Source organism: Hibiscus syriacus, unplaced genomic scaffold (genome assembly GCF_006381635.1).
Source record: "Hibiscus syriacus cultivar Baekdansim isolate YM2019G1 unplaced genomic scaffold, ASM638163v2 tig00110015_pilon, whole genome shotgun sequence".
Classification (NCBI taxonomy): domain Eukaryota; kingdom Viridiplantae; phylum Streptophyta; class Magnoliopsida; order Malvales; family Malvaceae; genus Hibiscus; species Hibiscus syriacus.
This window is the reverse complement of record NW_024062564.1, coordinates 458,293-475,727: the sequence shown is the minus strand read 5'-3', so window position 1 is coordinate 475,727 and position 17,435 is coordinate 458,293. Positions and strand designations below refer to the sequence as shown.

Below are 17,435 nucleotides of genomic sequence, written 5' to 3'. Positions count from 1 at the left end.
AATAAGCCATTTTTTATTCCTCCTGTTTGAATATTTTTTTGATGAAATGTGTGTACTATTTTGATCCCTCCCGTTCATAAATCAAAGCATATTAAATATATATAAGCATTTTTTATTCACTCGTACCCATTTAATGTTAAATCATACTTACAACGTGTACCTTGTATTTCCTTCATATCATGTGCATAAACTTATGATCTCATTTACCTTGTTGACCGTATGGTGATACTATATCATTTTACCATATTCATACCATACATAGACTTCATGTATCGTAACTTTCAAAAGTCATAATTAAGATGGATCAAACATCATCATTAAACACATATTACTAATCACATATCAACATGCATACAATATAGTTTCAATAATAGTCCAATGCCCTTTTGACATACAGATATAGAAATTCCTCCATCAATGTCAATAGTGTATTAGAACAACTATTCTAGTCATCCCTCTATAGCTCTGTCACTAACGAGACCAAAGTCTAAACAATATACGTACAAGCATTGTGGACTCCCTCTATAACATGCCAGTTATATCTCAACTCAAAAAGATAACCATGGACAATACATGATCACAATAACATTACCTACCCTATTATCATCTCTTGTGACATTCCACCACTTATCAATAAACCGTATTTTAAGGGGAATGGCGATCACTACTAATGCATCAAGTCTGCAGTCTTTTCGATATTCGAATTACAATTTTAGGTTTTAACTTAAATTTATTATTTGACTACAAAATGCTCTTTGTGAATTTTTACCTTGAACTCACCTATTATTCTTTTTTTATTTTTATTTTTTCATTATCATATCACAGATTAAAAGATTCATAAATCTTATATAAAGTTAACCCCAAGAGGATATGAGTTCTAAACACAAACTCTTAAACTTCGATATCAGTGTATGATTATAATTAACTGTTGAAGTACTTATCATCGACCAAAATTCTTGATTATAAAAGAAAAGATAAATAGGCTCAAACAAAAGTTTAAGATTAATTAAATCAAGGATTAATTTTTTCAATTAGATATCATTTGCATTTTGCTTGATTTTAATATGTTTTCACAGGTCCTATGTATGTATCTTAGATTATGTTAGTATTGATCGGCCCAAAGAAATATTAATTGTTGACATAGTTACATGTGTATCTTTTATAATAAGCATATGTTGATTATTCCTTTTTATAAGTGAGTAATAAATCAACTCAAAGGAAAATTTGTATTCAACATATTCTTATTAGGGTAAATTGTAACATTTATCCCCTAACTATTGCCTCTTTTCATTTTGACCACTAATTTTGAATTTTTGTCAATCAGGTCATTCAACTATTGAAATGTATTCAATCAAGTCAATTGTCGTTCACATTTAACGAAAGTGTTGACGTGGAAGTTAATAAAATTTGTATAATTACATATTTAGTCCTTATAATTTACACATTTCATCAATTTGATCATAAATTTAAATTAATTTAATATATTTAATCCTCCAATCATATTCTTCGGGGACTCCTTGTTGAACAAATGAATTGCACACTTCTATAAATGCTTGAAGGTGTGCTCAAGGATCTTCTGTAATACCCCAAATAATAGGACAATGATTAAATTGAAAGGAATTAAAAATATGGAGGACTAAATTGATTAATTAATAAAGATGAGAATGAGTGGGAACAATAGTCTAGACTAAATTGTAGTGAGGAATGATTAAAAAGGGCATTTATGGGTATTTGGATATAAATGAATTTAAAATTCATTTATTATGGTATATTAATTAGAGAAATAAGGATAAGAGGAAAAAGAAAAGTCAACACTCTCTTCTTCTTCCTCTTTCACGTGAAAAAGCCTTCAACCTTAGCTAAAGGTAAGATCTTAATTTGATGGTTTGTTATTTTATGTTAAGTTGGTTATTGAAGATTTGAGTTGGATAGAAGTATAAGGAAGGATTAAATGAGATTAAAACTAACAAATGGTGGAAATAATGGAGATTTTAGAAAATGAGTTTTTAGATGATATGTTAATATAGGAGTGGTTATGGATGTTTCATGGTAAATTTGACTTGTCATAGAGGCCAATAAAAGATTAAAAGCATTGGATAAGATTAAAAACACATTATATGAAGTGGTGTGATTCTTAGAATTTAATGTTCTTGATAAATGTTGGATGTTTTATGAAACAAGATGAAAGGAAATTGGTATGGATAAGTATAGAGGAGTTAAATATCATTTTGGGATGTAAATATAAAGGAATTTGGCCCCATTTGGCTAATAATCGGTTAAAAACTGGAAAATAGGGCAAGGGTATCGCTATTGATAAACAATATCGATACTATAGGAAAAAAGGAGGACAAATTTTTTGTATAGTATCGATACTGATTCAATCAATATCAATACCGTTGAGGCAATAACAATACCGTTGTAAGGGTATCGATACCATGCAAACATCGAATCTAATTTTGCTATCGATACCTTAAGGGGGTATCAGTACCATAATATAGTAGTATCGATATCGTGGTAAGGGTATCGATACCATGAAACATCGAAGCTAATTTTGGTATCGATACCAGAAGGGGGTATCAGTACCATGTATAGAAGTATCAGTACTAGGATAGTAGTACCGATACTATGGAGCATGGAACTGCTAATTAGGTTGAAATTATTATAGAAATTGAGATAATGATATTTTGAATATGTTAAAGTATAAGGTTAAGGAATATACTAACATTTGTGTGTTATGTGTACTTAATGGGTAATTGTGTACATCGGAACCAAGCTCCTGAATCAAGTAAAGCCAAAGGCAAAGGCAAATTTCTGGAGTAGCAAATTGTGAATTTGGAATATCAAAGCAAGGCAATCCAGGTGAGTACTTTATTATAAGTATGAGAGATGATGAATATTCAATTTAGATTGTTTAAATTATATATATATATATATATATATGTTTTATAATATTGTTTATGATATTTTATAAGTATGAAAAAATATTATGAATAAGTTTTAGAGTATGAACTGCTCTAAATCAAATGCAAAATTGAAAATGCATGAAAGGATGCATTAAGGCATGAACGAATGCCATAATTGAAAAGTCATGAACGGATGCATTAAGGCATGAACGGATGCCATAATTGAAAATGCATGAAATGATGCATTAAGGCATGAACGGATGTCATAATTGAAAATGCATGAAAGGATGTAAGGCATGAACGGATGCCATAATTGAAAATGCAGGAAAGGATACATTAAGGCATGAACGGATGCCATAATTGAAAATACAGGAAAGGATGCATTAAGGCATGAACGGATGCCATAATTGAAAATGCATGAAAAGGATGCATTAAGGCATGAAAGGATGCCATACATATTAAAATGCATAAATGGATGAGTTAATACGTGAAAATAGACATAATTGAGTTTAATGAGCTAAAGAGAAGTAATATCCCAAAATCAGGGTTAGTAACTAAAATAGAAGTTTTGAAACTGTGAGTATGATTTTAAAAGATTAAAAAGTTTAGAGACTTATTTGGAAATATTTTGTGAAGAATTGTTGGTAATTATTAAATGAAGTAAAATGGTAAAATGGTCATTTGGAAATGAAAGATTTTTATTTTCCCTTTTTATGGGAGTGAACCACGTGGAAGTGAAGGAAAGCAAAGCAAGTTTCCAGAGTTCTCTTCTTCTTCCTCTTCCTTCATACGTGAGAGCCAAGCAAAGTGAGTTTTCTTGTTAGTTGATTTCTGCTGAATTTAAGGTTGGTTTATGATTATTAGATGATAATTAAGCTTAAGGAATATTAAGTTATCTTAAAATCAAAGGATGAAGGAGTTAGGAGAGATTAACGATTAGGAGTTCTTGAATGAAAACTTGGAATAGAGTTAATAAGTAGAATTGGAAGTTAAATTTGACTTATCATCACTGGAATTAAGGAGTATGAAATGTTAGAATTGAATTTAGAACAAGTAGAAAATTTAGTATGATTATTGATTTTCATATGGAGAATGGGATTTTGAGGTTAAAGATGTATTGAATAAGTAGAAATTTGTTTAAGTGTGTGTACTTGAGTTAAGAGTATGAAAGGATTAAAACATGAAGTGCTTTAGCTAATAAGAGTGAATTTTTGGGCTTAAAAAGGAAAATATGGGCAAAGGGTATCAGTACTGCTTCATCAGGTACCGATACCTTAAGAGTAAAAATAAAGAAGACATTCAAAGGGTATCGATACCTGGGTAGAACAATATCGATACCCAATGTACCGATACCTTGAGTAAGGTATCGATACCATCTTTGAACGAGAATTTCAGAATGTAATATGGGTATCGATAGCTAGGAATAGTACTAATACCACATATAGGGAAGTATCGATACCCTATGGGGGTACCGATACTATTGCAAGAGAAAAATTGGATTAAATCTTTCTTTTAGCTTAATAAATTAAGGATCAAATCATAGTATTTGGAATGTTAATATGTATACATGATTGTGTAGATATCGATCGAAGCAACGTTCGGACAAGTTTACAAGTAATAGTCATCGAGAAGAGATAAGGGATCGGTAGTGACTAGTGAGGCCATGTGAGTGCATACTAGTTAGTATATGAAGTATAATGGAAATAAGACTTGTGACAAGTCTATTTCTTATACTAGAATGCATGAATGCAATAATAAGAGCATATGTTTGACATGATATATGTGTATTTGGTTATTGCCTATGCTATATAATATGTGTGAATACATGTTAGTGTAATAAATCATGTGAATCAGTATAAATAATTCATGTGAAATAATTCATGTGATTATATAAGTTATATGATATGGACATAAGAGATTATGTGAAATGACTATGTGTCTATATGATAAGAATATGTGACATGAGTATTGCGAAAATAAGCTAAGTGATTACATGTGTATGTGAAAATGTGATGTGAAAAAAGTGAAATGAGCTATCATAAAAGATAATACCCATGTTATGTGAATTGAGAGCTAGAGGTATAGTTGGCATGCCAAGAGTGAGGGTTCTACGTGGTCCTTCGAGACATATATGTAATTATATGGAACATATATGTGGTACTTCGGTACACTTATTTTGTCCATTGTATTATGTATATGATTCTTAAGGAGTGGTCCTTTGAGACATATGTGATATGTGGTCCTTCGGGACAAATTCTAAGTGCCCCTAGTGGGAATCATACGAGCTGTGGTGACAGCATAAGTGCACAACCTCAATGAACTCACATATTTTTAGTTCTCCAAAGTGTACATGGGCTAATAAAGAGATAATATAAATAAACTTAATATGATTGTTATATGTGATTGAGCACTTGGATATGAGTATATGGGTTGCATTTATTGCATATGTTATAGTTTCTATGTGAAATATGATGGTATGATATATGTGAATATAAGAGAATATAATAAACTTATATGATATGTTATAAATAATTACATGGGAAATAGAGTGAACTATATATATATATAGGTAATGAGGTGGTGGATTATATGACTAATGAGAATTGAGATAAAGTAGATAGTATATTAACCTGCAAACATGTAAATAAATAAGTATAAGAGTATATTAGATTAGCTGTATACGAAGGTTTATACGTTTAAATAGAACTATGATCTAACCTTGTTAAATTCTTAAATGATATGAAATTTAGTATAAGGATCTAAGAAATCATATGAGAACATCAGGGGAATCAAATAACAATAAGTTATGCAAATATATGTTTATGTAACAAAATTATGTGAAAAATGAATTAATAGAATATAAGAAATTAGTATACAAGAATATGATATAGAAAATGTAAAGAGAATTTATGGGTTAAATGTTAAATAGAAACATATGGAAATAAGAGATAAGATATGTGAAATTGTGAGCAAAATTATATGATTAGGAATCATGTAAATAAACGACTTAAATGATGACAGTAGAATGTGATATAAGCTAAGTGGTGTAAAATTAAATGATTATAAGAATATGAAATAGAAACACTCATATATGATATGATGATATATGTGTATGTATGTATTTATTTTATAAAAGTGGATATGAGGTTGTATGATATGATAGCATGAAACATGCATTTATTGTTAGAAGTTATAATTTATATTATATGTTTTATATGCCTCACTATGTCATAGACTTAGCGTGTGAGTGTTTCACACATAGGTTCCGGAAAGCGAGAAGAGAAGCAAAGAGGAGCAAGACAGGTCAGATTCTCCTTTCCACTGATCAGATTAGAATAGTTGAGTATATGTATTTGGTTATATAGAGTGTAGTTGGCATGTAGTCTAAAGATTTAAATTGTATAAGCTCTGATATGTTTTGTAAAACCAATTGATTTTAAATAAATGAAAAGTAATAATTTTCTTGAATTAGGAATTTAACTTTTAGTCATTTTGTAAAGAAAAATGTTTGAAAAGTCAATGTGACACCTCGGACTCAGATACAGGTCGGATACGGGTTGCGGGTGTTACAAGAAGTATGTTGGACATAATAAAAATTATCTTAAAGATAATATAACCAAGGTTATGTAATACGAATGATTTAACAAATTCCTATGGATGATATAATTTCTTCTGAAGTTAAATAACTATGAGCTACTTATGTATTCTTTAATGTTATTTACTATATTATCTCATTAAGTAAATGCTTAACGTGTGTTGTTTTTCACGCGTAGGACAAAAAAAAGATTAGTTGAGTAAGGAGTGCTTTTGTAGCTGTGGTGATCATCAACTAAATCTTTAACACCAGACAATCTAATATATTTTGGAAATTTTGTTGGCATGTAATCACAATACTTAAATGCTTTTAATTTCAAACAATTGAAGTGTATAACATGTTGAAAGCAATGTTTTGTATTATATTAAAATGATATGTTAAAAAAAAAACTTAAATGTGACATCCATATCTCATGTACGGAAGGGTATATGTGGAATGGGCGTTACATCTTCAGTGAATGAGCTACTATATTGCCCCATGGATTGTAACGTTTGAAACATCATCAGTTTCAGCTTGAAATTGGCAGCATGAATTGTTGCTCGCACAATACCAGGATGTAGATCATCTAGTGTTGGCATAATATGCTCCCGAATAGGCTAATTACGATCATCTATGTTGTAATATTGTTGTCGGTTGACTGCAACTCCATTTGGCATTTCATCGTCATTTCCATGTTGTAATGGAAGTAGAACATTGCTACCTTTTCCAACATTCATGTTTGGTTGATTCCTAACAGCTTCTCTCCTACGACAATGAAATGTTCGTTCTATTTTAGGATCAAAAGATTCTAGCTCGTTGTCTCAATGGGACATAAACCAACAAAACTAGTAACGAGAATATGTACCTACAAAAATAAAAGAAACAATGAAGTAAATAAAAATAGCTCTTACGCAAAATCAAAGTCCCCCGATAACAGCGCCAAAAACTTGATGCTAAAATAATGCTACAGCAAAGTGCAAGCATACATTATCGTATTCAAGTAATAAAGTGGTAACTTAGATTTCTACGAGTGTTGAACCCATAGAGAACACTGTGCTTAAAGAGTTAGGAATAAAATTCAGTTCTAAAGATACCAGGAAATGATGCAGAGTTGTGGGAGCAGAAGATTAAAAATTAAATGGATTGGAAGAATAATTAGCAACTTCATTATGAGCTTGCCATGAACCAAATGACTATTTACCTAGTAATGATTAATTTTACTTAATGGATATAAGGCAACTCTCATTGACTTAATCAGTTAAATTAACAATGCTAGATATCAGACAACATATCTCACATGTTGACATGCTTCTCAGCAAACCAACGTTGGACAAATATATGATATCTATTAATGACTTTATCTCTAAACATCATTTAAATTTAATAAAAAAGTAAACTTAAAATAAAATATTAATTTTTTTATTTTTTATTTCAAATTTATAAATTTAAAATTAATTAAAATTTACATGATAATATTTTAAATAAAAAAAATAAAATTTTATACGATAAAATTTTATTTATTAAATAACAAATTTACATGTTAAGAAATTTTTATAATTTAAATTTTATGAAAAAGTAAACTTAATGGTTTTGATAATATTTTATTTATTAAAATTTTATACGTCAATTTAAATTTAACTCAATTAAAAAAAAAGAACAGTGCTGGCCCAATTGTGATCTTAATGGTTTTGATAAATACAACATATTCTAAATAAAACTATTAATCAAATTTTATCATCTAAGGAATTTAGCTTGGGGTTTAGGCATAGAGCCTTTCATCCACCACACCCGGGATCAATATACTCCATCACCATGATACTCTTTCACTTGTTCACGTGGTTACATCTGATTAGTGCTATTAATTTATTAAAATTAATTATTTATAATTAATTAGAAAAAAATTATTGACATGACATCACACGTAGACATGTCACGTCAATATTTTAGTCCACATAAACATGCCATATCATCATCTATTATGATATAGACATGCCGTGTCAACATTTCCCTCCACATGTTCTTGCTAAGTCAGCTTCAAGCGTTAACTGTAAGTTGACTAATGATTTTCATCCAACGAGGGTGTTTTTTTGACACATAATGAAACGTTAAGGGGCCAAATGTTCTAAAAATAATAATAAGGTAAATTTGACAATTCTGTCAAACATTAGGGATGTTTTGTTGCATTATGCCTTTAAAAAAGTTTAAGGCTATTTTTTCTCTATAATAGACCTAATTTAATATTTTCTGTAACACCCCCAACCCGTATCCGACCCGGATCCGAGTCCGAGGTGTCACATCAACTTTAAAAACCTTTACTTGTTCAAAATAATGAAAGTTTCCCTTTAAAGAAAACTTCATATTATTCATCATAAAAATTTACAAACTTATCAGAGCATATATTATTCAAATCGTTTATATTACATGCCAACTATATCTAAAAGAATCAAATACATATCCAACATTTCTTTTCTGATCTGAAACGTTGTAAGGAAGATGTTGACTTATCTTGCTCCTCTTAGATTCTCTTCTCGCTTCTGTAACCTACGTGTGAAACAATTATACGCTAAGTCTATGACTTAGTGAGGCATAATTAAGTTTACTATAACATATCATTTCTAATTGCTATTATGCATACTTCATGTAAACTTCATAAACTATGGAATGCATTATGTATCAAACATATGCATATCAATTCTTTATCTTTATTATAATTCTTATCATTATCATTGATTTCTTTGATCATATGACCCTTTACTCACCATGCATACACATCATACCAATTAACAAACGTATCATCATGAGATTTCTGTAACACACTTAACATTACCAAACATACATATCACATATAGTGTATTTGTTATTATCTCTTGATTATCCCATGTACACTTTGAGAACTATAGATATGTGAGTCTATTGAGGTTGTGCACTAATACTGTCACCACAGCTCGTATAAATGCACCAAAGTGCCACGTAGAATTGCACCGTAATGCCGCGTAGAAATGCACTGAAGTGCCATATAAGATTGTCCCTAAGACCACGTAGAAAATTCCTTAAGAATATATACATATGCCAAGGATCAAGTATGTGTCTTAAAAGACCTCACACATATTCCAAAGAATACATATATGTCCCGAAGGACCGCGTAGACCCTCGACTCTTGGCATGCCAACTATACCTCTAGCTCTCATGTAACATAACATGGGCATTAATATTTATGTTATTACACATTCACATATACACGTAGTCTCATAGTTCTTTCACATAGCTCACTGTCATATAAATCACATATCACATATACGTATAGACACATGGTTCACTTACACGTAGAACATTTTCATATGATTCACATATCACAGAGCTTATCACATATAATTGTATTTTTTTCATATAATCACATAGTCATATAATATTTCATATGATCTCATAGGTCATATCACATAGATTCTTATTGCATATTTTATTATATTCTTATACCACTAATTCATAATATAATTTAGGTAAATGTTGATTAACTTATTTTACTCTTTCACTTATTCGTATAATTTAATTACACCACTTTCTATAATTTAATACAACATCATGTACTCCTTTTACTATAATTGATACATTAATGCCATATAATTTATATTTCTAATTCTTATAATATCCTCATATGATTTCAAGTACTTTGGTACTATACTTCATATCATATAAAAATCTAACAGTTTTAGATCATAGTTTCATTTAACATATCGACCTTCTCATATTACTTATCTAACATATTCGTATACTCATATCACATAATAATTTCACCTGACTATATCTTATGTTCATTTCATACTTAAATCGTATAATATATAAGTCTCTCTTATATAGTTTACGCTACATATTCATAGAATCTTATTTGAATCTTATAGGTAATTGCTACTTATCTTATCTCATTTCCCTTTTATCAGTTTACATGATTTATTACACTAACCTTTTCAATAACATATGACTTATTATCACTTATCTCACAATATTTAAATACTAGTTTACTCTATTTATTTAATTCAGTTTCATATAACACCTATAATCTTTCTCATAGGGATTTTATAGTTCTTCATTCGATAATTCCTATATCATAATTTCCTTTAAGTATATCACACTTCCTATATTGCTTATCCTATAGGTTCGTATCATCATTATGTTCATGTCCCCTAATTTATATATATTATTATTTTCCTAGAGTCACCTAATTTATTATCTTCCGATTTATATTTGGCTCTCTTGAATCTTCTCATAATCACATATCTTCATGACTTATCACTTATGTGTAGCTTACATTTCATTCTTATATATCACAATAAACCTTGGCTTAATTATTCTGTAAATAGCATATACTTACCTGGCTTTTCTTTTATAAGCATATCATTACATAACTTATTTTATGCTTTCCCATTAATATATAATAATATTTTCATAAATCATGTATCACACACAAAGCATATCAACATATAGCACATATAATCATATCAAACCATGCTCATGTTCATGACTTCATGCATTCTACTATAGGAAATAGACTCATCGTGATTCATATTTCCATTAACACAAGATACCAAAAGTAGCACTCACCTGGCCTCACTAGTCAATACCGATCTCTTATCTATTCCCCCCGATCGATCTTACTAGTCAATGGTTCCAGAACTCGTTTAGGCTCTGTATCTACACAATTATACATTTTAAGGCAATTATTAGATACCTACACCTTGTAATTCTATACTAACAGCTTAAACGAACTTAATAAACCAATATTCACATTTTTCCTTTAGGGGGTATCGATACCCACTGGGGTATCGTACCCTCATGACATTCTGTAATTTTTCGTTCAAGGGGGAGGGGGTATGGTACCCAACTGGGGGGTATCGGTAACCCTATGACATTCTGAAATTTTCTCGTTTGAGAGGGTATCGATACCTATTGAATGGGTACCGATACCCCTAGCCAGAAATCATGTTTTGAGCTCAAAATTTACTCAATTTCTCACAAATACCTCATGTTTCAACCTTTTACATATCCATAACTCATATACACATGCTTAAACCCATTTCTACTCCATAATCACTTCTTTAAACTCAAAATTCTATCCTTTACATGGCATTCAAGATTCACACTAAATTTCTAACATGTTCTAAATTTAATTCTAACACCTCATACTTCCTAATTAGCTTGATGACAAGTCAAATTTAACTTTCAATTTAACTTATTAACTCTCATTCAAGACTTCCTTTAAAAACTTATAATCTTTAATCTCTCTTGACTCCTTTATCTTATGGTTTTAAGACAAATTAAGCTTTCCTTAAGCTTAATTATCATCTAATGATCAAAACTCAATCTTAAATTCAGCTAAATATCAACCAACAAGAGATCTTACCTTTGCTTGTGGCTTCACGTGAAGAAGAAGAAAGGAGAAGAAGAGAACTCTGGAGAAATCTCTCCTCTTCCACGTGGTTATCTTATCATATAATGGAAAATAAAAATCTTACTTGTCAAATGACCATTTTACCCTTTAATTCATTCAATAATTACTAAACAACCTTCATAAAATATTTCCAATAAGTCATTGAACTATTCAATTATCCTACTTTAATCACCAATATCTGAAATTTTTCAATCTAGTCTCTAACCCGATGTTGAGGATGTTACATTTTCGCTCATATGTTTTTTTGCATCAATTTAGCCATTGAAGTTTGTTGGTCATTTTGACTAACAGAACTGTGTGTCTTCTGCATCTATGAATTTAAGAATTAGGTTAGAATATATACTAAACACAACAGTTAAAAAAATTCTCAAAACTTTTATTTATTTATTTTGGAGGCTTTTTTCTACCATTGTATTTAGTAAATATTTTAAATATTATATTATTTATTTTCTATTAAATTTCATGTCATCAACAAGCCACGTCGATAATATTGGCTTATGTGGAAATTGTTGGCGCTACAAATGTAGAAGACTAATGGTTCTGTTAGTTAAAACGGACTTTAAAGTTTAGGATGATACCTTAAACAACTTTGAGAGCTAAATTGATGAAAAAAATTATAAATACAAAATTGATAAATTGGATGTAAAAAATATTCCTTAGGCCTTAAAAACAATATGATTGCTTTCAATATTATCCGATTCTTACATATTGTTTGAATATTCAATTTAATGACTGCAGCTGTATTCCAAATTAACCATTCTTTACTGGAAAACAATTAATCCCTCGTCTCCAAGGCAGAGCTCTATATAAATAGAGGAATCCCTAAACTTCATATATCACCCACTAACCAGCTCTACGCTTGAAGTCTTGCTTTGCTATACTTATTTTTTTCCTTATCATTTTACTCTTTAATTTATCTCTGACTTCCAAAAGTTGTCCACCTTTTAGAAGGTTCAAATTCCTATTGGTATTGTTTTTATTACATGTGATAAATCTGGCGTCTGCCCAATTATCTTCTACCTTCTATGCAACAAACTGCCCACAAGCACTTTCCACCATTAAATCAGCAGTTACACTCTGATCAGCAGCTGTTTAGTGGGGGTTCCACAGATGCTCAGGTTAATGCTTACAGTTCCAATTCGGGATCTTTTGCGACGGATTTTGCTAATGCCATGGTGAAGATGGGAAACCTTAGCCCACTCACTGGAACAAGCGGCCAAATCAGGAAGAATTGCAGGAAAACAATGAGGGCTTTTCACCTCTTTTCCCTTTTTCTGGCTTTGTAAAACTGTAATAAATTTAATAAGTGCAAAAGGTTGTTTTTGTGATTTCTAGTGTAATATTTGGCAATTTTATTGCAAATCAATGTCTGTTTTCACTAAGGTATTTAGTCGAGCTCGAGTTCGAATTGAGTCAATTCAAATCAAATTTTTACCAAATCGAATTCAAACTCCTCACGAATTGTTCAACTCATTAAATACCCTACTGAAGATTATTCACCATCTCCTCTAATTCATTTAGTTTCCATTTTCCGTTTGTTAAATAATCATTTACGAACGGAGTAAGCCGCCACAAAACAATCACAATCTTATTTATACCATTAACAAGGTATAAAATAAAAATTCAACCCATACAACATTAGAGTAATATGGTTCATGCATATAAGACAAGAGTACATGGCGCAGCCACCACCAGTTTCTCTCAATGGCAAGTTGGCAACATAGTACCAAATCTTCCATTGTATGCTAACCCGAACCAGTCTCATTGGCTCAGTCCATTATCAATAAATCAAATTTTCATGTTTTACTTTTTTAATTTATGTTGTTTATATTAGGCGACTTTTGTATATTTGTTCTCAAACAAGAGTAAACATTTATGTAAGTGGCGTTAAAATATGTTTTAAATTACAATTTCACGTCTGATCCTACCGCCATTTATATAAAATATTTCTTATTCAATAATAATAAATTCTTTTTAATATTTTGACACAAAAATTAAAAACACTATTAGACTAGGCCCCATGTATTACTCAACACAAATCTCAAAGTTTTTTTTAATTACTCTGGTATAAGTACAAGGTAGCATATGTTTAAAGATAACTTTTAACCTTTTGATATTGAACACTTACACCCCTAACATCTATAATACTCGAAACCGGGTTGATACCTCAAATTTAAATATGAATAATCCTTCCCATTACTCTTATTGAAATCTTGCGCATTAAATCATAAAACAAGATTACTCGTTAAAAAATGTTGGTCTAATGGTCGAAAAAGTTCTTTCTTAAAACATAAAAAAATAATCAAATTAATTGTTGGAATCAAATTTCATCCAAACCTATACAAATCCAGTCTAAAATTCAAAAATTCTTCAAATGTGAATTTAAATCCAGATTCATCATTTTTCAAATTCTAACTTAAACTTAAATCTAATCTCACTTATTATCCTTCAACTATCGGTCATACCTCCAAATTCCTTTTCCACTCAACCTCACTTTTTTTTCAAATTCATTTTTCACTTATTATACAGTTTTCACTCATTTTGTGACCAGTAAAACAAGTTGCAACATAAAACTGATCATCTTTTTCTTAATCTGCTACTTGTGCTTCATCTTGTTGGTGGTTTTTATACTTGCCAATAACAACTTCATGTCCCATTTGGTTACACTTGTTGTACTTTGCATCTGGTCTTCCCCAGCACTTGAAAGCTGGGTGACCTTTCTTTCCGCAGTATTGACATGGAAGATAATCCTTCTTTATTCTTGGTCTTCTATTCCAGGCTTTGTTAATAATAATAATAATAATAATAATAATAATAATAATAATAATAATAATATCTAAAATTTCATGTTTGAGTCATCAGACATTTATGCTTGGTTGTTTTCCAATTGAGACAAGGTTTGATGTTCTGTAATGGGCAAGAAAGCGATGAAGCCATGAAGGTGGTGTAATAATAAAAATAATCATATCTAAAATTTCATTAATTAAACCAGTTTGCAATGCCTTCACTATCTTGTTAATATTTTATATCATATTTCGAAAATAAACTTGAACCAAAAACGTAATCAATGACTATAGTTTAGAGAATGAACAAATCTCAATCGTGACAAATTCTCATTACATTCTTAATTATGCTTTATATATACCGAATATTATAATATTACTTTTTTTAAGAATAACATTCTTAAACATTACTTTCTCATACTTTACATCACATATGAATGTGCTCAAATTTCATTCTTGACAATTTCTAAAAAACAGAGTTGAATTGTTAAGCGGTCAAAACAAATAATTAATCTGTATACTTAACTTGTAGAACTTGTCCATGTACATTAATTGTTGTAAAATGAGAAAATTAAGAATTATAGAACCTAAAATTACAAGAAATATATTTATTTAAACGGTTACATAGAGCTTTTTTGATTTTTTACATATAGAGAAAATTCTACTTTCCAAAAGCCTTTAAAATAGTTTTATTTTTTTTTAATTTTATGATTTTTAACAAAATTTTAAATTATTATTTTAAAATCTAAAAAATTCATGTTATTATCTATTGACAATGATTAACTGGCCAAATTGAACGAAGTAGGGTGATGAATTATAAATTTTGACCTAGTAATATTGGCAAATGCGCGTAGCTTAAATTAAACAGTAAAGATGTGACTTTTTTTTCTTTTGCTTCGTTCAAGAGCAAACAATTAATGAATTTAAAACTGGTTGAGGCAGTATGAGAAAATTGAAGAGGTTAAGGTAAACTTGTAAGAACCTGTCGAAATGGCCAATTCCATCATTACCAAATCATTAAAATAATCCCACCGGTTACCACTATAAATAAGCAACACCACCACCTTGAAAAATCCACCCAAAACTCGATCGAAGAACTTCAACTCAAAAGCATAATTACTTTGCGATGGATTGTCGTGGACTAATCCTCCTTCAAATCATTGTCTTGTCGAGCCTTGCAATAAAAGCTTTCTCATTATCTCCTTATTACTATCAAAACATTTGTCCTCAAGCTTTGCCGACCATCAAAAAAGTAGTGCAGGCTGCTGTGTATAAAGAGCGTCGCATGGGAGCTTCATTACTTCGTCTTCACTTCCACGACTGTTTCGTCAATGTATAGTACATTTTAATTCTGAATGTTTTCAAGTAATCTTGAACATGGCGGTTTTAACTTGATTGTCATGCAGGGATGTGATGCTTCGATTCTTCTTGATCCTTCGTCCACCATTGACAGTGAAAAGAACTCTCGCCCCAATCAAAATTCTGCTCGAGGATTCGAAGTGATCGACGAAATTAAGGCTGAGGTCGACAAGATTTGTGGACGCCCGGTGGTTTCTTGTGCTGATATAGTAGCTGTTGCAGCTCGAGATTCTGTAGTTGCAGTGCGTATTGGCCATCATTCACCCTTCTAATTATCAAAACTTTGTTAAATTTCATGCATTTTGCTAATGAAAATGTATACATGTGTGTGCAGCTAGGAGGGCCGTCATGGAAAGTGCTACTTGGTCGGAGAGATTCGACGACAGCGAGTCGAACACAAGCCGATGCCGATCTCCCGGCTCCATTCATGGATCTTCCTGCATTAATCAACAACTTCAAGAATCAAGGTCTAAACGAGAGAGATCTGGTAGCTCTCTCCGGTGGCCATACCATTGGTTTTGCACAATGTTTTACCTTTAGAAACCGAATTTATAATGCAACGAACATCGACCCTCTGTTTGCGGAAAATAGAAGAGCGACCTGTCCACGCACTGGAGGAGACACTAATCTTGCTCCTATAGACCGAACGCCTGCACGCTTTGACAATGCGTATTTCAACAACCTCGTGAAGCAAAGGGGTTTACTCATTTCGGATCAAGCGCTTTTCAGTGGTGGCTCCACTGACGATCTCGTCAATACTTACAGATTGTACCCTCACGTGTTTTGGAATGATTTTGCAAAGTCCATGATTAAGATGGGAAACTTGAAGCCTTTGATTGGAAACCAGGGACAAATTCGCACCAACTGCAGAACGGTGAATTATTAAATACTAAGTAATTGTTTCGTGAAATTATTTTGATAAAATTTGTTCCAATTGTTTTGAAATAAGCCATTTTTTTATTCCTCCTGTTTGAATAATTGTTTGATGAAATGTGTGTACTATTTTGATCCCTCCCGTTCATAAATCAAAGCATATTAAATGTATAAGCATTTTTTATTCACTCATACACATTTAATGTTATATTATAAGCATTTTTTATTCACTCATAACCATTTAATGTTATATCATACTTACAACAAGTACCTTGTATTTCCTTCATATCATGTGCATAAACTTCTGAACTCATTTACCTTGTTGACCATATGGTGATACTATACCATTTTACCATATTCATACCTTACATAGACTTCATGTATCGTAACTTTCAAAAGTCATAATTGAGATGGATCAAACATCATCATTAAACACATATTACTAATCACATACCAATATGCATACAATATAGTTTCAATAATAGTCCAATGGTGCCCTT

General features: G+C 30.8%; 1 protein-coding gene across 1 annotated transcript; it reads left to right on the top strand.

Moving 5' to 3' along the window:
• The first annotated feature begins 15,793 nt into the window (after positions 1-15,793).
• On the top strand, positions 15,794-16,984 carry LOC120212638 (cationic peroxidase 1-like). Its single transcript, XM_039210869.1, has 3 exons — positions 15,794-16,036; positions 16,110-16,304; positions 16,397-16,984. The coding sequence occupies exons 1-3, from the start codon at positions 15,830-15,832 to the stop codon at positions 16,946-16,948; spliced, it is 954 nt and encodes a 317-aa protein (XP_039066800.1). The 5' UTR covers positions 15,794-15,829; the 3' UTR covers positions 16,949-16,984.
• Positions 16,985-17,435: the final 451 nt, after the last annotated feature.